General features: G+C 37.8%; 1 protein-coding gene across 2 annotated transcripts in view; it reads left to right on the top strand.

The window, feature by feature from the left end:
- The window catches only part of EPM2A (EPM2A glucan phosphatase, laforin), a 41,683-nt gene extending 19,243 nt beyond the window's left edge, over positions 1-22,440 (top strand). For both annotated transcript variants that reach the window (XM_071549377.1, XM_071549378.1), the window contains exons 3-4: positions 18,773-19,014; positions 20,555-22,440. In XM_071549377.1, the coding sequence (XP_071405478.1) occupies positions 18,773-19,014; positions 20,555-20,835 (523 nt within the window). In that variant the 3' untranslated portion in view covers positions 20,836-22,440. The remainder of the gene's footprint in view (positions 1-18,772; positions 19,015-20,554) is intronic.
- The last annotated feature ends 1,599 nt before the right edge of the window (positions 22,441-24,039 follow it).

Consider the following 24,039-nt stretch of genomic DNA (forward strand, 5'->3'; position numbering starts at 1 on the left):
ATAGTAGCTTTTTTTGTATTTAAGTATTAAGGCTATCAAATGCTAATATTATGTGTTTATGGAGTGATTCCTGTAACTGGGTATAATCCAGGACATTATGAAGCTGATGAATGTGTTGCTATCATCACGTCTCTAATTTTTTTCCCCTAAGACAAAGCTAAAGATAAAAGAAAATTGACTCTTGTGCCTGGAAATACTATTTTTGTTTCTTGATGGTTGCAAATGAAACTTAATTTATGATGTAGTCTTTACAAGTGCTTTGTGGCTTGTTGGTAAGACAAGTTGCCTTCAGCATTGCCATAGTAATGTAGGTTATAACCTAAGTTAAGTGTTAAGTGGGAAGGATCAGGAGCATCACATAAACTGTGTGTTCCTGATTTGTACTAAGTGATAATGTAGGTAAGTTAGTGAATGACGAATGATCCAGGGCAAAATGCAGATGCTTCTTGTTTACCTTTTGAAGGCACTAGAGCAGTGTTCTGCTGATGGAGCACAGAGCTTCCAATGAAGAAAATAAGCATTGTCTTGATTGATGTGCATCTTTAATTGAGATGGAAAAACAATAAGCCGGTTGAGTATGTTTGATTCAATATGAAATCAGAATTACTTTTGAATTATGCAACTGAAAAAAAATACAAGTGGGAGTGCTATTATTTATTTTTACTCTATTTTCTCTTCTTACTTACTGGTTTTAATTCGTTCACAAAATAAAATACCCTTCTGTCTTTAATGTAATTCTGAAGTAATTTTTTTATTACTGAAATATAAAAAAGGCTTTAAAGAGTAAGCTGTCACAAAACCCCCCTAGAGTGCTGTGACCTATGTTACTGTAATAGAAAGCTGCACTGATATTTTATGCCTCCTTTATGAATTAAGAGAAGAGGTGATGATGTCTACAGAGATTACCATAATTAACATTAAAAGCTGAGAACTAGCTGTCCCCTGTGCCTAAAAAGTGCTTGTGATATTAGAGAAAAGACTCAGACATAATGAGCTCTGGAACAAAAGTCGTCAATTTTATTCCAGTAAAATAGTCCTGATCAAAAAGACTTAACATCAGTAGGAGTTCAGCCTTCAATTTCAGTACTTGGGACTCTAACTGCAAAGTTATCTGGCCATGTTATACATTAAATAATGAAAATATTCTGAGGTGCCTTTTGTGGTGTGTTTATCCCATGAACTAAGAAGTAAGAAGTGACATTTAAGCATTTTTTATTTAAGTTCTTGAAAATTAAGAGATAATTTGAGGAAATAGGAGCAAAAGTGAGAAGACAAATTGTGAGGCTAGAATTTTAACATTTTTTTAAGTCCTTATTTGTTTCCATTTATTTAGTTTGGGTGATGTCTATATTGGGTAACTAATGCATTTATCTTCCACATTTGTTGCCCTTCCAAACAAAAAGTTTCTCCTTGCATGAACTCCCCCCATTGTTACAATGACTAAAAACTTGAAAACTGATTCTATTTTCCAAGTTTTGTGATTTTGCATGGGCAAGATGACTAAGCCAGGCTGTAGCCATTTAGATACAAATCTCAATCCTGTGAACTGTGAATAGAAAGAGAGTTAGGACATGCCAGCAGTGCAGTCACAAGCCACGATGCCTGTCAAATACTGTGGATGAACTGGGAACTCACTTTTCATTTTGGTTTTTTGAGTGTTAGCAAAGAGCTGTTGCCAGCATTGCTTCGGTTCTCCTGCCATGACCTACTGTTGGAGTACTCAAAAGGAGCTTGAAATGGGAAGTCCTGGATGTCACTTACTCATTGCTTTTCTTGTGAGTGCCGCAGTAGCAAGCATAATCTGGCTTTAGTATGGGTGATGTAAATGTTATCAAAAGAGTGTGTGAATTTCCAGTATTACTTCCACCTTCAGTGACTGGCCTATTAAACCTGATGAATGGCTATTAGCCAGCAGGCTGCCAGGATTGTTGTCTACTGCAGTGGCTCAGGGATGCAAAATACTGTCTAGACTTTGGGATGACACTGTTGAAGTAATGTCTATTGAATGGTGCATTACCTATGTGAATGATAAAATTGTGGGAGGGAATGATTTTGGCAGCACACAGGTCTGAAGACGAGCAAACTTGTGAACTATTAATATTTTTATGTCAGCCATTTTTCAAATGGCAGGCATCATTAATATTCATCATCTGTTCTAAGTGTTTCCCCCTCTTCCTCTAAAGCTACAATGTATGTTGTCAGCATTATTGATAAATTAATAATTTTGAACAGGTTATATATTTAGTCTAAATAGTATGACATTTTATAAGTGATTTTTGTGGTATTTTATATTGCTTTAGGTTATTAGAGCAATTAGAATAATTCTTAATAGCGCAGTAAGCACATCACACTGACATGTGGATTTCACTTTTGATGAAGACCAATGCATTTGTAATGAAACAAAGGGTATTTTCATGGTTCAGAAATTACTGAATTCCCTGAAGTAAACAGAGAATCATAGAGTAGTTTGAATTGGAAGGGACCTAAAGATTATCTAGTTCCAACATCCCTGCCACGGGCAGGGACACCTACCACTAAGCCAAGCTGATCACAGCTCCGTCAACCTGGGCCTAAAGCACTACCAGGGTTGAGACATCCACAGCCTCTCTGGGCAACCTATTTCATTGCCTCATCACCCTCACAGTGAAGAATTTCTTCCTAATATCTATTCTAAACCTACTGTCTTTCAGTTTGAAGCCATTACGCCTTGTCCTATCCCTAGATACCCTTGTAAATACTCTCTATCCGTCATACTTGTAGGCTGCCTTCAGGTACTGGAAGGCTTCTCCAGGCTGAAAATCCCCAATTCAGCCATTCTTCATAGGAGAGGAGCTGGAGCCCTCAAATTATCTTCACAGCTCTCCTGTGAACCTGCTTCAACAGGTCCATGTTCTTATGTTGGGGGTCCCAGAGCTGGAAGCAGTACTCCAGGAAGGGTCTCACCAGAGCAGAGTAGAGGGACAGACTCATCTCCCTTGATACAGTTGGCTTTCTGGGCTGCAAGTACATGTTGCCGGCACATGTCCAGCCTCTCATCCACCTGCATCCCCGAGTTCTTCTCAGCAGGACTGCTCTTGATCTGTTCATGCCCAAGCCTGTATTGATACCCCAGTCTAGGTGTAGTATCTTGCACTTGGTCTTTTTAAACCTCATGAGGTTTCCATGGGCACACTTCTTGAGCTTGTCCAGGTCCCTCTGGATGGCATCCTGTCCTTCAGATGTGTCAACCACACCACTCAGCTTGATGTCATCTGCAAATTTGCTGAGGGTGCACTCGATCCCTTCATAATGCCTAGCACTCAGCTGTACTAGAAATAAATGATTTCCACAGCACTTTCATTACATCTTCTTTGCCTTCTTTTGCTTAACTTTGTTACATTCCTCAAGAGAGAGACAAGAGTGGTGAAGTTCTTTTTATTCCTTATCCCTGCCAAGAAAGATAAAGGAAATTTTTTTGATGTTACACATCTGAAAAAGTTTTCTTTGTAGTCACATTCTGAACCATATTGAGTAGTAATGTCAAGGCCCTTCAAACTGCCCTGTGGTTCAGATGAGGAGGAACCAGTTAGCTTCCCTAAACTGATGGCTAGGGAAGTGGTATGAGTGTACTTCTGGAGAGCATTGCTAGAAACACTGAGCAGTAATGCCTCTGAGGCAAAATAGAGCTTTTGCAGCAACAAAGGTCTTCATGTACTTCTGTTTCACAAGTTAATATTGTTCTGTGTGTAGCAGGGCTGGGCTGGGCTGGGCTGGGCTTTACGGGGTCTGTGCAGGACCACTGTGGGGCTGCCAGTGTGCTTGGCAGCAGGAGTAGGAATAGGACCACAGCGAGATTCCAGGGATTTGTAACACACCATCAGCACAAGGCTCTGCAGGGCAGCAATTGCTAGATATGCCATTTTTCTGGAAACCAAATAATTTATATGTATAAATGATACATGTAAAGTACATTGAGCATGGTTCTGGGCAGCTCAGTGAATTTGACAAATGTTAAACATTTTTGAAAATCATTTTACAAACCTGGTAGGATGTGCATGGCTGAGCTGGACTTAAGGTTGTGAGATGGCAGAGGGACTGAAAGCTGCAAAGATTGGCTGCTGCTTTGTGGAAGCAACTTGCTTTTATTCACATGCCACAGGCATGTGGCTTGCAAGATCCTTTAGAAGACAACTTGAAATGAGGCTTCAACTCCAAAGAAGTTGTAACTTAACCAACTAATTTCTAAGCACAAAAAGCTAAAGATAATCTTAGCATGGTGTCTAGTTAGTCTTGTGAGTTTTTTCTGGACTTTTTTTCTATACTTTTCTTTACCATTCTGCCGTTCATATGTGTCTTACAATGGGCATTGGATTGAGAATTATATATTTAGATAAATGATTGTTCAGGAATGAAGATTTCTTCAATAAAATGGCAGCAAGCAGAAACTAGCTGTCAATGGGAAGATGAAGCCTTTCATTATCTGGTTGGTAATAGGTAAAATTTACTTAAAACCACTGTTGCTCTTTAAAGTGGATCTTTTCATAGGTGTGGCTTTGCACAAAATGATTTCTTTACTTCTTAAGAAAAATTTACAGTTCTATGTCATTCTGGGAGACAAAACACAGAAGGAAGACTGGGAACCCTCCATGAAAAAACCTGGAGAAGTTAATATACTTCTGTTTTTCTCTATGGGATCTAACAGAATAATCTTGATAGTCCAGTCAGTATGAATTTTATGTGGGGAGGAGAAACTCTTGTTGCTTTTAATTTCTCTGCGTGTTTTACTGTGTCTCCCTGTTGCTTGTCTGTATTTCTTCTGGAGTTTTTCAGTCCTTTTGCCTGCCTCTTTATGCTTTAACATTCAGGCTGTCAGCGAGGTAGTAAAGTTCTGTCTCCACTGGAAAGCAATTTGCTGGCGTTGCCGGCTGGGAATGAAATTGACTGAGATTGTGAAATCCTGCACAATTTAGCTCCCAGCTGGCGTGACGGGGAAGGGGTAGCATCACTCTCTCACTGATGTTCCAGTTGTCATGCAGATATTTATTTCCTCTTAGCTTTGATGTGTATTTATTAGGTGCCCTGTAATTGCTGGTGTTGCTTAATATAGTTTATCTAAAGTTAGCAGAAGCTCTTTTTCAAAAGCAGAGATTGTGTGCTCATCTTTATTGCTATTTAGCTTACCAGGAGGGTGTGAATTCAGATATGTGGTTGTTGTCAGAAAACTTGACTAAGACAACTCCATAATTTACACTTGGTGAACCTGTTGTACCAGGGTCATGTTTTTGCAGCATGGTCCACTCTGCCTCCTTTTCTTGTGATTTTTTGCAGACACGACTCCTTGGGCAGGTTAAGCCCAGACAGCCCAAAGCTGACTCTTACAGAAAACATGCCTCAGAGTGAGAGAGTTTTCAGTCCCCAACTATGAAAGGTGACACCATCAGATGGTTTATTAACACCAGCTGGTTTGGTGTTTGCTTACTCAGTGTATGTGTATTGTATTTCTGAAAGAGGTAGCCTTTAAGTAAAAAAATCTTAGATAAAAAGCTGAAAAGTTGTTTCAAATGAACTGGGAAAAGTTTTAAAGATACTTACTTTAAAAAAGTAGCAAGCTCAAGCTACTAAGTTATGAATTCTACCTCCATCCTCAATAATTTTTATAAATGCTGAGAGATACAAATGCAAGTTTTCAAGCTTAAATGCTCTAGATATTTACAAGATAAGTTAAAAAATGCACCTCCGTATAAAAATATGGAGGGCTCTGTTTAAAGGATAAAAAATTATTTATTAGAAAGGAAGCTTGAATGTAGCTCTAGTTCTTTTGAAGTGTGTCTCAGAAACATAAGTATTTTATTTCCCATGAGTAAATAGAGATTATCAAATTGCTGCTGTATTTTCCCATTTATAATTTTCTCTCTGCAAGAAAAATAAAAAAAGCCAAAACAACAAAGAAATGAACTGTGCTTGTCTTCCCAGGGAACATATTAAGAGGCTGAATGGAAAATCTCTTGTTCCCTCCTTTAATGCTTGTGCTTTGAGAAATGCAATTTCTTTGACTCAGGTACATAATCCCTGCTGTTGTTCAGAAGTTTAATGTGTATCCTCCTGTGAACTATGATAAAAATTGAGTCAAATGTCATAGACATTGGCAAATTGTAAGAAATATGGATTTCTTCTTTATTGGTTCAGTAGACAACAGTTTGTAAGTTTAAATGAAATGTCTTTTTCTTTGATGTGAAAAACCTAGTAATAGAATATATGATTTTAAGCATTTAGAAGAGGATAAAAGGAAAAATATGCATTTCAGTTTTAATACAGACACAAGAAAATGTAGAAGATACATAAAATCAATAATGAAATGGAAGCTTGCTTACTTTCTTTCTCCCTTTCCCTCCCTCCTTTCCCTTCCCCTCCCCTCCTGAAAGTCCATCCAGCTGTGGGCCAGCAGCAAGGCTCTCTGTGACTGTCACTCAGTTCAGGGACTGGATGCTGGGTGCTAGTCTATATGTGTGGATGTCGGTGGGCTTCTAGACCAATCTTGGTGGGTTTTTTTTTTAGTGTAAATAACTTCTCCAGGACTGCCTTTTAAAAACTCTTCAGAACAGCTGTATTTAGTGCCTTCATTTTCCCAAAGTGGAGATTTGATGAGGATGTGCAGCTTCCCTAAGAAAATAATTTCTTTGGTTTTCCTTCTTTCTGCCAGCTAGAACTTTGGCTGTGTGCAGACCATTCCTAAACAGTGTTAACTACCACTTTCACTGCAGAAGACTGAATTTCTTGGCTTCCTTGTAATACTGAGTTGCTTCAATCTGGTGAGATAAAAGGAGGAAAAAGCTTGTGAAATATATTTGCAATCTCAGTATTGAGGCTATCTGATATATTTTATAAATTTACAAAGTCAAGCTTCAGATGAGAATGTAAACACATTCAAATAAACTTTAGTAACAGTAGAGCACTTTAATATATTTGTTCAAATGCTTGCATTTTCAATGTCCAAGCAGGTGAAGTGATATAGGAAAAGAAAGAAATCTGAGAAAGAAAAAAAGCAGCAGTTAAAAAAATTACACAACCCTGGTAATTCTTGTCAATTTTTGGGTTCCAATAAAACCTGCAGCATTGCTTATTCATGAATTTAACTCTCAAGATTTTTTCTCTCTTTTGTCATCCATGACTTCAAGAGATTCCACTATACTTTGCAGTTTTGCATTAAGAAAATGTACAGAGGTTGTTCAGGGGCCTCTCAATGGCTTTGTTACCATCCCAGCCTCAACCTTTGATGTTGACAACTCATCCACCAGGGTTATTAATCTTATGTTTATAATCTAGTAACCAAGGACATTAGCTAAAATGAAGTTTTTTGACAATTTCATTATGGTAGTACTGTACAGCTGTTGTTCCTTTGATTTGACTTTGTTGTGGGAACACATTATTTTAGGTATTTATGTAGCTGACTGTGGTGATGCATTGATTCAGTTTTTCTCCATATTTCTTAAGACATTGTCCCCTAGCCTGTGAGTACTCTAAAATGTATCTGTCCTTCTTTAAAATTTGTAGAAATGACCTGATGTGGGTTTAGAAACTCTGGATAAATAAAGTAGAATAAACACAGATACACAACTCATCGAGACTGTATTCAGATGGATGTGCATCTTCCTCTGACTGTTGCAGTTCTGAGGTAATTTAATTCTTTTGTATGTGTGCCTATGCTGCCATTACAAAGCCACCTTGCAATGAACTGTGCTTTGAAATTATGTAATTTTCATGAATATATGCTTTCTGAAGCTTTGGAATGCATTTCCATTGGATCTGTAATACTGCATTTTGAAAACTGAATTTGTCTTTTATTATTTTCACAGTCTAGGTTTCTAAGCAGCTGCTAAAAAGTAAACTCCAAAAGAAGTCAAAAGATATTTTTACCAACAATTCCTGAAATTTCTCAGGCACTAACTTAAAAATTCATCTGTTGCAGTTTAAGTCAATTTTGTTAAAATGCTTTAACTTATAGGTGCCAGCAGTGGCATCATTCCCATTGCTAAGCAGTAATGTTAGAAATTCTCATTCCTAGTGCCAAGAGATTCATGGCTCATTGTGATCTGGCTGAGTTTAGCAGCCTGTTGTTCTTGTGTTTCCGGGTATTTGTTCTAATTCAAAACAAATGGGAATGTTGGCAATCTAACAGAGACATATGTAGGAAGTAACCATTGGCAGCCATGCTTGTATGAGACAAGAGTCTATAATTGGAGTATTTCAGCATTTATCCTCACAAGCCAATCGAGGAGCCCCTTTCAGGTTGTTCATTACAAGCCTTGGAACCTGATTCTCTTCTCAGGCTGTATTTTTGTCATTGGCACCGTTTGTTTTCAGAGAATGTTTATACAAATGAAAGTACAAGAAGCGTCATTCCCTACAAAGGCAAATCCTGCTTTCTGCTGCATACAGTGTGCTACTTCAAAATAAACAAATTGGCTTGAAAGAAACTCTGTGCTACCATAGTTTGACTACTTTTGCTGCCTTGGATAGACAGCACAGTTTAATCAAGATAGAAAGAGGATCTATTACTATTTGTAAGAGACATTCAGGAGTTAGTACAAAGAAGAAAGAATTACTGAAATTGAACCTGCCTTAAGATTAAATGGATATTAATTGCTTCTGAATGAATTCAGAGTGTAAATTAGAACAAGGTTTCTGTCATCAAAGGAATGATGTCTGAATTCTGTCATGACCTTTCAAATAGGGCAGGAAGGACAAAGAACCTAAATTATTTCAAGATGGAGCTTGATAAATTAATATAAGTAGTGATTCCAGAAATGGAAATTAAAGTTTATGATTATTGTATCATGGATCATAGGCTTAGAGACCTCAGAAAGCATCCAGTCCATTTCCTTGCTCCAACTTAATCTCAATTACATTTAAATCATTCTGAGTTTATCCAGCCTGATCTAAAATATGATCTCATCTTAGTGATGAGACTCTACAGGCCTGTTACTCTTCCATTCAATTACCTCACTATTGCTACCATTAAAAAGCTTTACTAATCTCAATTTAAGTCTTCCTAGTGCAATTTAAGTTCACTTCTTCTTGTTCTCTCCACAGCAGGCTCGGAGAACAAATTAGTATCCTGCCCCTTTATAGCCCTTTTGAATATGCTTCCAACTCCTTTTTTTACAAGAATCACAGAGTGGTTGGGGCTGGAATATCTCAGTATGTTCATTCTAATATTAACCCTTGGATCTTTCAGTCTTTTCTCTGAAAATTGGTCTCTGAGAATTCTGATGTTCTGGCAGTCTCCGCTGAGCTCTCAAGATGTTTCCCTTCTTTCCCATTTCTCCTGATGGTGGTCTACCATTACTGAATACAATGGAAGGATTATTTTGCAACTTTCAACCATAATGCTACTGCTTATTTATCCAAGTATTATTGACATTTTTGAGGTGTGGGATGTGGTTTACTTTCCAGTTTTTTAGGTGTTTTCATGAAATATATTCCCTGCTGGTGGGTTGACCTGGGCTGGATGCCAGGTGCCCTCAAGCTGCTCTGTCACTCCCCAGTCCCAGCTGGACAGGGGAGAGAAAATAAGAAGGAAAATGAATCATAGGTTGAGATAAAGCAGTTTACTGCAAAAAGAAAGCAAAAGTTTGCGCAAGCACAAGCAAAGAGGGGGAAAAAAAAAGTTTATTCTTTATTTCCCATTAGCAAGCAATGTTTGATCATTTCCTGGGAAGCAGGGCTTCAGCACCTGTAGTGGTTACTCAGAAGGGAAATGTAAATAGCACATGCCCCCACCCCCATCCCTTCCTCTTAAAACACTGGTGCGTTATCAACGCCTTCTCAGTTACCAGTGCAAAGCACAGCACTGTGAGGGCTGCTATGGGGAAATGAACATCTCAGCCAAACCCAATACACCTGCTGTGGCACGGTGTAGGATGTTAGGAATGCCCTTGATCTCTGCAGCTGTCTTTAAGAGATGTTTTTTTGAGTTTCTTCTGATAAAGCTTTTATGCTCCTTGTAATGGGAATGTTTGGGATGGCTTTGAAAGAGGAAAATAGGCCATAAAGAGACAACTTTGTGGTTTCATCTAAACTAAACTTATCTTATGGGACTGTAATTCTACTTATGTGGATCCTTCTTATTCTGTGTCCCTGGTGAATTCCAAGCTAGGACAATCCCTAAAGCATACATCAGCCTATGGGTCTCCCCAGAATGAAAGTGAAACTGAAGTTTATGAATGAGGATAGCTGTACTGTGCTTAGGCATTAGCACAGTTGCTCAGTGTTTTATGACCTGAAGAGTGTACCATACCACCTGCTGTAAATGCAGTTTGGTGAGTATGGTGAGGACAACCAAGCCCTTTTGTGCCATCAAGCTGATGCTATGAAAATCTCCTGAGACAGCAAAACCTGAGGGCACTGAACCACTGAAACTGCTTTGTAGCTGAATGTCAGGGTAACACTGTGTTTCATTACAGGTTTGATATTACTCTTACCTGCTTTCATTTTAGCACATTGTCAGCCTGAGGTCAAATCTTAATGGCTTATTTTCTTGGCATATCAGCAAATGAAGTAGTTTTATGCCACAAATTTGTGAACAGGGAATAAATAAGATACTATTAAGCACAACACTTAGAATTCAAGGGCTTTAGAAAGTTTGCGTTTTGCTAAGCTGACGAAGTGTTGGTCTAAAGTGATAAAAGCAGGTGTTTCTTGTTAGATTCAAAGACTGCTACCATGTGAGAGGCTAGATAAGTAGTTCAAATTACACCTAAGAAGAAAATTTGCCAGACCTTAATTACTTTTCATCAGAGTGCCAAATAAGAAGAAGGAAAAAAACCACCTTGAAACTACATTGTAGACTTTTTAATTCTCCTCATTTAAAGCCCTGAGGTAGAATTCTTAACTTCACAACAAACTGCACTCCTTCTGTGGTAAAGCAGAACAAATTTATAAGCAATTACTTGTACTCCTTCTACTTTTGGCATTTAGGTAAAAGCAAGTTTTTGTTCAAGAATATAAGTAATTTTTACAAGGTCTGCAGCTGTGTTGTTTCAGTAGGATATAGTTTTATCATTAATCAAGACTTTTCTCTGATGACTTCTGCTAAGGTTATGGCCATTTATTCCATCTTTCGTGATAAGAGTGATATTATTAAGCCTGTCTGTTTGATCTTGATGTTCCATCAGTTAGACCATAGCGTCGTAAACCTTGTTCTCCTGCTGTGGCCAGTACTGTTTGACTGCCAGCTGGGCAATTGAGTGCATCAGACTGTGCTCAGTCAATCCTGCTGAAATCAAGCCTCCCATCACAAAGCCTCCATTGCCTTGTCTTCTGCAAGGAGACTTTATCAGTAAGTCATGAGGAGAAGGGATTAAGACCATAGCCATTTACCTATGTGCCCTGGGCAATGAAATGTCAGTGTTGCAACCCCTCTATATTATTATTCTACATTATTATTTCACTGGTAAGGAGGCATTTTGCTAAGAGATCTCTCTGTCCTTTATTTAAAGAGAGTGTAAGGAAACCAAATTGTTGTACAAGACCAGACCAGGGACTCCTCTGTTATGATATCTGCCTGTGTTGTCAGTGTATTAGAAGAAGACACAGGACTAAAAATAATTACTAAAAAATAATGTTGCCATTTTTATCATCTCTTGGTAGCTGCATTATAGGTGAAACTATATGAAATTTGATAGTCTTTACCTCTTTTATGTGGATAAAGCCTATTGATTTGCCACTCCCATATGTTTTTTTCTTTAAGCAGTTGTCCAATTCCCTTTTAAAAATGCTAAATTCTTAATCTGCCCTCATATGAAAGTATTTTCACAAGAAATAACTGTGATTACTGTATTTTGAATGTTTTCATTTTTCTGTATCCTTTTACAATAAAATAGCAGAAAGTTTGAAGCCTGAGTGCATAGAGTGGGATCAGTGATTTTGAGAAGGTTACTATGAATTTTCTGTTACTTTCAGTTCACTTCTTTGTAAAGGCTCATATTACCACTTTGACATCTTTATAAAGCAATGTTTTCACCAAGCATCACTGCAATCATGTACTGTTTCCCTATCTATTTGATTATAGTTAGCTTAAAACACAGTGATGTGTGTGTGAGATTATTTATTCCAAGACATATTACTGAGATGCATTCATCAACTGTGGTTCTCATCTGCTCCTTTGCTGTATATTCATTTACTTTTATTTGACACCACTGGCAGTTCTAACTAATAAAATCTTAAATAATTCTGTTTGGGGCAAATCTTGGTCTCTCCTTGAGTAGGTTCATCTCTTTTGAGAGATCTTAACTTGAAAAAATATTTCCATGTTGAATATAGGTCAGCAATGATGTGCTGCGGAAAGACAGCCAGGGAACTATAAAGAGGAATAAAGCCTTTGAAGCACAAGAAGTAAGTAGTCTTTGGTTCTTCTCAGAAATGTACCCTTTTCAGTAATGGGCTTAACAAATCAAGAGAGAGAGTCCAAAGGCAAACAAGAATGATAGATGGTTTGAATATATGACAAGAATGTGTTTGTGTGTGTATGTGTAAAGAATACAAAGCTGTGTTGGAGTGTGTTAGTAATTTGCAGATAAGTAAAAGGATTTTGCAGAGTGGAAGGGAATAATCTGTTCTTTGTGTCCATGATGGAGACAAGAAGGTGTCTCTATAACCTGTGCACTATTCTTTTTGGACATTAGGAAAGTATTTCTGAAGGTGAGGACAGTAATCAGTGTGCTTTCTACATGCTCAGATCTTCACTGGAGAGCAGAATTTGGTGATTTGAAAATCTTTCTCTGTGAATGTATTTCAGGGCATTAGACAGCAATCTAAGTAATGTTTCTAGATTGCTCTGACTAAAGTACAGGAACTTCATCTGATTTCTAGCAAGTGCTCTTAGTATTTTCACTGTCACAGGTTCAGCAGAAAAGAACAAGGAAGGTCTAGAAAAGAGGTGTCTGCTTTGGTACTTCAGGGAAGGCACATACAGAACTAAGAATGAACCGCTATATGTTGTTTTCCGCTGGCAAAAGAGGCAGAACATGCAGGATGATAGTTCTGGATCATCATAATCCAGTAGTATCATTTAAAGTGATGTGCCTTGTCACAAGGCAGTGGGTAGAAAAAAGATGAAAGAGCATCTCAGCTAGAGCTGGTAGGATTCCCTATATTCTCATTTTGAATATGCCCAAAGCAATACTTTTGGCAGGGTTTTTGTTTTGTGTGTCTATGTGTGTCAAGAGAGACAGGGAACAGATATTTGCTTTTTGAACTAGTTTAATTGAACATCATAATTTTCCATTAAAAATTCAGAACAAGTTCTCACTCCAGTGCCATCAGGGTAGGACATCAGAATACTGTAATTGAAAACAGTCTCTATTAGTTTAAGTGCTGCAAAAAACATCTGAGTTGTACTTCAGGCCTACATTTCCCTTTGGGCTGCTTGCTTGTAGTGGTGTCAGGGTAATAGCACCACATTGGTGCAAAAACCATTCTGTATTCCTACAAGCAACATGAAATTCTGGAGTAAATTGACTGAAATATAAATGTTGCTCTTTTGGGAATGCAGAATAAGTTTTACTGTAAGTTACGTGTAGCTGTAACTGCATGCTACGCCTTTAGGAAATAAAAGTCTCAAGGGAGGACAGAGCCAATGGAATAATTATTTTGTTTGTTGTTTCAGCTAAATTGCTCTGTCTTGTTAATAAGTATATATTAGTGCTCATCTCACTTTTATCTGATGCTTAATGGGATCTAAGGAGAACTGGTGTCAACAACTGAAGTGAATTGCAAGCTTTAATAGCTACATCTTGTCCTGGCACTGAAGGATGAATCAATCCATCACTTTTTATTTAAAATAATACACTGGACCTTGGTCAAAAATGCTACTGATATAAAAAAATGGCATGGTTGATGAATCTCTCAGTTGCCAATGACCAATGAAAAATACCATAATATTTTTCCTTAGTGTGGCAAAGTCCTCTTTCTTGATGAAAGCTGGCAACTATAGAGATAAAAAGATATCTGATATACTGTGCCTAATAGATATTCTGATGAACTGTGTTCCCCAAAGGTCCTAATCCTATCCTTTTCTGTAAGAACTGTGAGTCCTTGTAAGGGTTTACTGATTTTCAAGTAGACTCTAAGATGCCTACTCCTAGCACACTGATGATTGTACCGATCTGGAAGCAGTAACTGAGTCATCCCTGCTTACAATTGAGCATTATAAGACAATTTTAACTTAGTGCCTGTTTGCCTTAAACCATAATCAACAGATGACAGGAGCTGCTGAAGAAGCAGCATAGACATCTGTGTCACGGAGCAGGAGTTGACTGCCTGAGTCAGTAACCCAACGTCTTCCCCTAGGACAGATCACCTTCCCTGTGGATCATATCCCTACAACTACATTTGTTGGGTTAGTTTTGTACCATCTGTGGAGGTCTAAGATTGAAAGGTACAGTGTGACATGTTTTGGGAACATGTCCTCCAGCCTGAGAACTGCAATCTGCACCATTAAAAAAACCAGTATGAGAATGCTAATCTTTCATTGCCTCAGACTCATTGTCTCCTTAAAGATGGGAAGACTATTTCTATATGCATTGATTAAATGGAATGCATTTGTTTTTTCAGATGCATTAATAGTGAATTATTATAATTTAATCTAGGCTGTGCAGGGTCCTGGGGGGAAGCAAACAATTGCAGTATATGTCTAGATCATTAAAAATAATTAAAGTGTGCTGGAAAATAAGCATACAAGTGATTGCAGCGTGTTCCACATTTATTCCATGATAATGATAAACTGTTGTTGATTTTCTCAGTTTGCAAGTCAAAAGGCAGGTTTTTAAAACATCAGGCTTCAGTCTGGGCTCTGTAAATCAAGGCAAACTGAGCAGATACCTCCCTTATGCTTAGTCCTTGTTATCACAAATTGAGACTTATCACATTATTTCATCCATTTAATCTCCAAAAGTCCCCTTAAGGAAAATAAATATTGTCTCAATATTACTAGTGCAGAACTGAAGTGTACAATAGGCTGAAAGTAACTTGACAGGAAGTACCTTTCCAGAAAGGATTTATAGACAATCTACAAGTCCTAATCTCAGAAGATTATTGAATATTTTTGACGTTACTCCAGGGGATTTCTTCATCGATAAACTGTCTCTGACTGAGTTGACTGTGTCTTCTGGGACCAAGCATGGCTTGTTCTTTTAGCAATGCAGGGAGTTAACATGTACAATGATTAAATACCATTTTTATATTAAGACAGAATTCTAAATAGAATTTTGGTAAAACACCATCCTGTTGTGATATTTGGGGAATATGAAATGAGTTAATGCCTGAAAAGATTAAAGATTTATTGATCACACGTAGTCTCTAAATGTTTCCTGAACTGTACGTAGTAATCTCTTTATCTGGTGCTGGAAAACAATCACGTGAGGTGGAAGGCAGTGACTGTCAGAGAGCTCAGAGCACTACTATATGACAGTTGAGAGGGGAAGGTACAAGAGGTCTCTTGTCCATGCCAAATACTCTTGCAGATAAAATCTAGCTACCTAGTGAAGTACAGTGGCAACTTGAAAGGCCACATTGAAAAGGAAAACTAAAAATCATGCTATTAAGAAGAGAGATGTAAAAATGAAATTACCACATTCTTGTTTCACTGAATATGTATGTTTTTTCTGGTTCTCAGCATAATGAAGACCTAAGCAGGGCTATCAAAAATTTAATATATAAAATATAGCTGCAAAACTCTCCATCAGTCTCTGTGCTCACATGTGCACTGATCATTTTATTCCTTCCTTCTGATGTCAGACAAAGGTGAGATATGAACCACATAAAGCCAAATAGAAATATAGGTGCTATGGAGTAGGATTACCTTAGAACTTTTATGTAAATTGGCTGTTAGTACAGCTCTGCATTACTGTTTTCTGCATAGCTGGTTTTCCTGATAAAAAAGTGGTTAAGCCTTGTCTAGCATGACCAAGACTTTACAGTTATTTGTAGGTGGGTAAGTAAGGGGCTTGAAGACCAAGGTCAAGACTACATCTTGGTTCTCTCAAGGGCTAAACACTAGGACCTGATAACAAAAATAATTCACAAGAATTCGCTAGCCTAAATATTTTTTTTTGGTCAGTGTCTGAATGCCACCACTAGTTCAGTGAATTACAGGGAAGACAGTGTTAAAAACTTGGTGAACTCATCAGATTGTTTGGTAAATGCAATTACTGTTGTGCCATACTGGAGGTCTCACCCATTAGGCTGCAAGAACCAAATAAACAAGTGGTGTATATTCCAGGAGTCTTTCAGATAGCACAGCTGTGATGTTCACTCACTAAATAATCTTTGGGGAAAAAGTTATAAAGCATTGGTTTATCTGTAAACAAGAGTACTACCCAGAATTTTATTTATCTGAGGAATGCTTTAGTCAATTCAATCAAATCCAAAAAACCACACTTTTGCCCTCCCATCAAGGTAATTTAGTGTATTACGTATTTCCCAAGATATCAATTGAAATTTATATGTATGAGCCTCCAGGAAAGTCTTTGAAGGAAGGATATTAATGTTCTTGAAATAATAGTCTCCTCTTGTCCCAAGATATTAGTCATACTGCCATTTTTCTGGCCCAGCAATGGAGTTTTGTGGGCATTGGTCGTCTCCAGCCATTTGTCAGTACCTGTTAGGTCACTTTAAATTACATTCACCACCTTGAAATGCTCTAATCATTGTGGTGCATTGCTGTGGCAGAATCCTGACAGTGATCACTCACTCAGGTTAGGATGGGGTTTGCTGTGGGGCCGGCATGTGGGAAGTGGGTCAGTGAAGCAGTTCTTGCACTGGACCTCTGCTCACCACTCTGATCTGTGGGAATGCTTGAGCCAGTTGTGCTGGATTTGGGGTGATTTTGAGAAGCTCCCTTCTTGTACCAGTATGGGCGATTGTGCCTTGAACACAATGGGAATGTACAATTTATGTGCTTTATTGCCTTTCTTTCAGGCTGCTGTGGAGTCCTCTCTTGACTGAGTATTGAGATATTTCTTATTAGATAATCTGAATTTAATTTGTAGCTTAAGAAATCTGGAGTTTGTGTATTAAAATTTCTTTCTTTCCAAGTCTTCTCTCCTTCATAAAGGACTGTGAGAAAAGTGATGAAGAAAATTACTTCAGAGTGTAAATTTTAATTTTTGTAATTTCATTTTTATTGAATTGCTTGCTGCTTATGAAAAAATACATTTTCTATTAGCAGTGGGAATTACCCTCAATGCAATCCAGACCCGAACATGTATGTGAAACAACTAAGTCAAACCTTTTCAAACAATCTCACTGTTGAAACACAGTTGAAACGGTTATTTGCTCTGTAATATATTTGTTTAAATTGGTCTCAGTTACCATATACTGAGATCAAGTGTGTTGTCTCACTGAAACAGAGGCTGTTAAAGCCCAGGACTGCATTTGTGTGGCTACTATGCAACTCACTGTGGGTGCAGCTGACATGCAGGAAACTATAATAATCAGTGCTTCCTGGATCTGAATTTTTCCTTCTGACAATATTCCAATACTAATATAGCAGTATTTAATCATTACAGTCAATTACAGGTCTTAATTAAATGCTAGTAAGCACTTATTACTCTGATAGTGAAATGGAAATAGCTACCTAATGATTTAAGGGCAGTTTGTAGCTCCTGAGTAAACATAAAACTTTATTAGTTTCTGAGATTGAAATTGGAAAAGGCCATAAGAAATGCATGGCAGATATTTTACTTTTGAGGATTTTGCTTTTGTTGAAGATTTGCAGTTAATAATGTTTGCAAAGTTTTGTGTTCAAGTGCAGGGATATTTTGTGTAGTTTTTGGATTGCATGCGCAAAATGAAAGTTTATGGAAGCAAAACAAATTAAAGTAAGTCACTAATAATTCCAGCATATAAATAATCCATTGTAGATACCGTCAATTTAATTGCATGCACAGATTAAAAACTTTCATATGAATGCCAGCCTCTTAGTATTCAGTTTATAATGTCAAAATCTGTTGAGACATACAATAGTTTTATGATAATTAACAATGGGAAAACCATGGAAGTTTTGAAGCTTGATTTAGGTAAGTACCAGAAATATGGTTGTTTATCCATCCTACACAAACCTCTTGAGTTTTCTTGATAAAATTTTTGGCTTCTTCAGGCCTTGAGGGAAGCTAAGCACGTGTTGTAATTCTGCATTTGATTCCCACTAGACTCTACAAGTTCAGAGAAAAATTAGAAGAAAATTACTCATTAATTTTTGAGTTTCATCCCAGAAGAGTAGCTCAAATTGTTTTTATTTTTCTACTTTCCTTATTATAGTGGAAGCTACAAAGTTGAAAGACTTCTAAATGTGTTTGACTTATTATTAATGTAATTCAGATCTGGATCACTATGACTTCTTTATCACTCTTTTTTTGTGTGTGTGTCTGTATGTACAAATTGCATGAAACTTCAGAATTTTTTACTTCTAATCTGTGATGTTGCTAAGCTTCTATTGCAAGCTTAGTGATGAATACCTTGGAGATGTATGCCCTGATGTTTTTTCTCAGATCATGTCTGTTTGTGGTAGGTTAGGAATTTAATTCCCAGCTTCAAAAATTATCAAATCAACTGTAATGAAATAAGAAGTGTTAATGAAACAAGAAGTTCCTTACTGCATGACCTGAAAAGGCTGTGCTTAGCAGTGGTTGTGTGATGATGTTAAGCAGGTTTGGAACTGAAACACTGATGAATTTGGCAGTTTCCATCCTAAGATATTTTAATCAATCCCACTGCAATATTTTCTCAATGCTAGGATTCTGCCAAACATCTGGCTGGGCAGTTGCCCTCGGCAGCTGGAGCACATCACCATCAAGCTGAAGCACGAGCTGGGTATTACGGCTGTGATGAACTTCCAGACTGAACACGACATTGTTCAGAATTCCTGGGGCTGCAACCGCTACCCAGAACCCATGAGCCCTGAAATCCTCATGAAACTCTATAAAGAGGAAGGTCTTGCCTATGTCTGGCTGCCAACTGCAGACATGAGCACTGAAGGTAATCTTTAGGTCACTCTTGCAGTAAATTAATAGTAACAAACACTTCAAGTTACTAATCTGTCATTTTTGCAACAGTTTGGGGTTTTTTCTGTGTAAATTTAGCATAAAAATATAGTTAGTACACAAGTTATTTCTTTGTGTGCTGTCTTTAACAAGTTATTCGTCTAGCTCAGTTGGTTAAAACTTGGTTGCAATAATGCCAAGGTCATGGTTTCAATCCCCTGTGTGGGCCATTGACTTAAGAGCTGGACTCGATGATCCTTGTGGGTCCCTTCCAACTCAGAATAGTCTGTGTAGATACTATATTTTGTTGTAGACAGAGAGGCCTTCTAAACTACTTTTTTGTCTGGCATTATTATATGTATTTTACTTTAAAGCCATCTGACATAAATAACTGCTTGACTGTTTTTGCTTTCAGCTTGAATTCAGCCCATATAATGAAAATATGCCATGTAGGTGGAAGACTGCAAGCTTGCACAGCAGAATAGCCTGCCACCCTTGTTGATTAAAAATGGAGAGACAGTGCTGTGTGTCTCTCTACTGTTCCCTTCCCCAACAAATACTTTTTCTTTAAATGTAGTATCCCAGTCTTATCAATCTTCATAGCGACATTTATATAATAATTTGCAACTTACTTAGAATACTCATAGGACCTGAGCTGTAACATAAATGACTAGTATTTTTAAGTCGTTTGTTGAAATGCTCAGTTCAAAATCTTGTTTCCAACCAGTAGGTTGGAAAGTGAATGTGTTTTCAAGTGAGCAACTTACCAGGAGAAGAGATGCTTTCAACACAGTGAAATACTGCTCCCTCAAATAGAGAACTGTCATATCAGTAATAGGTCATCAGGGAAGACAGAGACTTTAAAACAAGGATTTGAAAGGCCTTAATGTCAGTACTCATCTGTGCTGTGAGAAAAGTGGGATTGAGCTCTGCAGCCTCAGTTCCTGAGTTAGCAGAGAGAAAGGTGTCAGGAAATATGGTACATTCATCTCTTTGGGACTGAAAAAAGCTGTTTTGTGTTGTTTAACTGCATGCTTAGTACACAATTAAGTCACAAAAGTATGAAGTTGTACAGTAAAATGTTCTGCTCTCCCTCCATCACTTATTATTGACTTGATGGCCTTCATTTCAGTGTTTTGGGAAGTAGCATTAAGTAGGTGCTTTCACAAACCTCTGGTACTAATGTTTCATTTTTGGCTTGCTGACTTTAAGGCAATTTGAGTTGTGCTGGTCTATGTCACTCGATGCCTTGTCTCAGTTCCTATGAAAATGAATATGCCACACACATCTGATGTTAATCAAAATGTGTATTTAGAGAAGACTTGGGGCATTTAACAGTTTTGTGTGATCTGATTCTATGTTGCAAGAAAAAATCAAGTTGATGTGGAAGATCATTTGAGAAAAAAAAAACAAACCCCTCAAATACATCAGGTTTGCCATAATTATTCACAGTTCATCAGGCTCTACAGACAAAATCTCAGCCATTTACTTAGCTTTCTCCAATAGAAATGAATGTGCCTTATTTTTAACCTTAGGAAGAATACAGATGTTGCCACAAGCTGTCTGCCTCCTGCACGGGCTGCTGGAAAATGGACACACTGTCTATGTTCATTGCAATGCTGGTGTTGGCAGGTCTACAGCTGCTGTCTGTGGCTGGCTGAAGTACGTGATGGGATGGAGCCTGCGGAAGGTGCAGTACTTTTTGGCTTCCCGGAGACCAGCCGTCTACATAGATGAGGAAGCTTTGAATCGTGCTGAAGAGGATTTCTACCAGAAATTTGGGCATCTGCGTTCCTCATACCAAATACAAGAGTAGAAAAGCAGAAGAGGAGAAGGAAAGTGAAGAAGAAGCCTTACCTTTGAACCCCAAGAATTTAGAAATTGTGACTCAGGCACCCACCTCACCTCTTCAGATTATAAGCTTGTCTTAAAAGTTATGAGAATTTTGTTTAAAAGTGCCTTTGAGTGTTTTTTATTTGCTTTCTTTAAGCTGATATGATTCATGTTTTCAAGCCTGAGGTACAAGTATGAGACCTGGAAACTCTGCAAAGTGAAACTAAGATTTTCTTTTAAGTACTTGCCTGTAGGAACTGAGATTTTAGGATAGACACTAAATAAAATGCAAGGTGAAATAGAGTTGACAATATTTCAGGGACAAGAAAGCAAAGACATTCTCAAAAAAAAAATGGTGCGGAGGTTGACTGGATTAAGGTTCAGGTTAGGATGGAACAGATCATCATCAAAGCTGCTCAGTTATTTTAGATGGAGTGTAGATTGTTCCAATTTTTTTTGTAGTAATTTTGTAGACAAGTGATGCTATTGAGAAAAACCAGAAGGAAACCGATTTTTCAACTCTGTTTCTTAAAGAAAAAGCTAATGTCTAATGCAGTGAAATAAAATTACCTCTCTTTGTCTATCTAGTTACTGTTAAATATTATCAGCTACAGCTATATTTTTTCATGACATTGGGATTGTGCTGGGATGTGGTACAAAGAGAGGAAACAGCTCCACCTGCTGCAGTTTTGCTCTGTTGTGGGGAAGGACCACTATTTATTACATTTTCCTAGGGTGTGAGATCTCCGAGTTAAAGCCAAATTTTGCTCTCCTGGTCCGTGTGGTGTTGTACAGTGGGCTCCCCAGGTGCCAAAGCAGTTTGAGTGCTGGGGTAAGACAGATCTAGTGGAATTGTGTGATAAGCCTCTGGGCTGTTGACCTAGATTAATATCTTCACTATAGCAAAAGTCTCTCCTTGTGCAAGCAGCGTGTGGATGTTCAAGGATGTTAAGTTTAGCTGACTGAAGCTAATGCTAGACTACCCCTGGGGTAAATAGAGGGAATACATTCCTCTAAAGGAACAAAGAGAACTCTGAGGAGGGTCTCTCAGGACCTTAGCCTCAGTAGGCTAATGTTGACTTTGTGGATGATCCCTAATGTTTTCCAGTGCTGCTTAGCTAAACTAAGCAGTGACACCAACAGCTTCCAGCTCTACTGAGGTAAAACCAATTTGCTGTAGGTTGAGATCAGGAGAGAAGGGAGAGAATGTATTTCCTAAGGGGGAGAGGATTAAGGATGCATAAACATTAAGAAATCTAATTTCTATAGGTTTATTCTTCAGTTAAATCTCTTTTTTTTCCAGCCAACTTGCTCCTCTAATGATGCAGTCAGTACCAGAGTAGTTTAGCTGATATTGATTTTCTGAATACTTAATAGAGAAACTATTAGATATGAACCGTTTATGGAGAATGTCCAAAATAATATATTTTATTTATCCTGTACTTCAATCATCTTCAGAATGAAAAATGTTTAAGTTATTCTACATGTGTGGTTTTGATCATGACTTTGTTTCTGATTTTTTGAAATAACACTACCTGTTTAGAAAATGGATGAGAAAAGTTCTCTATTAAATAAAGCCATAATGACAATTCCAGCAGCCCATTTTTTTCATATGTCTTTTTCTCCCTATTTGAATAGTAGCAAAAAGGGTCATGATTTATATTTCTACATACAAGTGGGACCAGCCTCTTTAATGGTCACAGCAATGCCTTGTCTGCTGTGTTGTGTCAGTTTTGGTGGGAAATCTCAAAAAATACCAGTCCAGCAAAGCTGTGTGGATGATGCGGCACCTCTGGTACCCCCAAAGACAAAAAAAGCTGTGTCTTCTCCTAGTCCCATGTGGAGAGCAGGGCAAGTGTGTTAGTGATGCTGTTGGGCTGATGTGCAAATGTGCAGAGCTGCAGCTGCCTGCCCAGAAGTTACCTCATTTTGACTGAGTTTAAAGCAAAAATGGTGAGATTTTGCTACTGTGTGGCTCTCAAAATCAAGCACTTAGAGGAGGAGAATGGCATAAGTAGACAGTACAACTTACTTAAGTTTTTTGTAAGTTTTTTTTCTATTGAGATATAATTGAAACACCAAGCTTAAAATGTGTTTCCAAGCATCCCTGACAGACAGACCTTTCCATCAGATGCAACTTGTATTAAATGCTGGGACAAGTACTTGTGGATTTGATTCTTGTTTCACAGTTAACTATATTTCTTTCTAGGGCTGTTGGGACTCAACAGTGCTTAACATGGCACAAACAAGTAAGTATATGACTAGGTAAGTACAGCCACTCTGTATTGGCTGATTTTATCAGCAGTAGAAGCAGACTGGTGTTTCATTTGTAGGGCAGAAATTCGAATGATATAGAAGTCACAGATTCAAGGAAGCCCTAGAAAGGGGCTGCTAATTCCTTGTTTGTTGTCATTTCAGCAAAGGGTTGTTGATTCACTGCCTGTTGTTACTTCAGTTTGCTTGTATGCTGAACTACTTGGGAGCACATCCTTTTTCTCCCTCATTGCCACCATCCTGCCTTCCTCATTGAAGGCCAGTCTGTTGAGCAACATTCATTCAAAACCTTTTCAGTTGAATGCAACTAGGAATTTAAATGCTAAAGGGATCATTGCAAGAGACTCCTGCAACAGAAAAAGCAATCATATAAAAATATCCGATTTCTCCAAATGTATAATTACAGAATAAATCTGCTTCTAGAGATTATCTATTAGAATTCCAATTTGTCTTATGTTGTTTGGATCATTAACTCTTTCCATGGACCAGCCTCTTGATGTAATTTGAATGACAGGATGAAGACAGGCTGTTGTTTGTACACATATATTTCCTTGCTACTTTAGTAATACAGTGCTACAAAATCTAGAGAAAAACAGCTTCTCTAGCAAGAATTAGAAACAAATAGACAGTAATTCCTATTTTGGAGTGGGCCCAAGAAGCCAAACTAATACATGGAAAATAATGGGCACCAGGTAGAAATATTTTCATAACTCATCACTGAAGAACATCAGTTGGAGAAAATGGTTTTCTGCTGCTATGAGCATTAGTATTTTCTGCCCTGTTACAGCCATGTTTTTACCTTCATTAAATTAAAAAAGAAAGTAGAATTTGCTGAATGAAATAGGAACATTTATAACTCCAGGTACTTAGAGTATGTCAGTCATTATTAGACCAAACAGTAGTGTTTGTTCTT

Source organism: Pithys albifrons, chromosome 2 (genome assembly GCF_047495875.1).
Source record: "Pithys albifrons albifrons isolate INPA30051 chromosome 2, PitAlb_v1, whole genome shotgun sequence".
Taxonomy (NCBI): domain Eukaryota; kingdom Metazoa; phylum Chordata; class Aves; order Passeriformes; family Thamnophilidae; genus Pithys; species Pithys albifrons.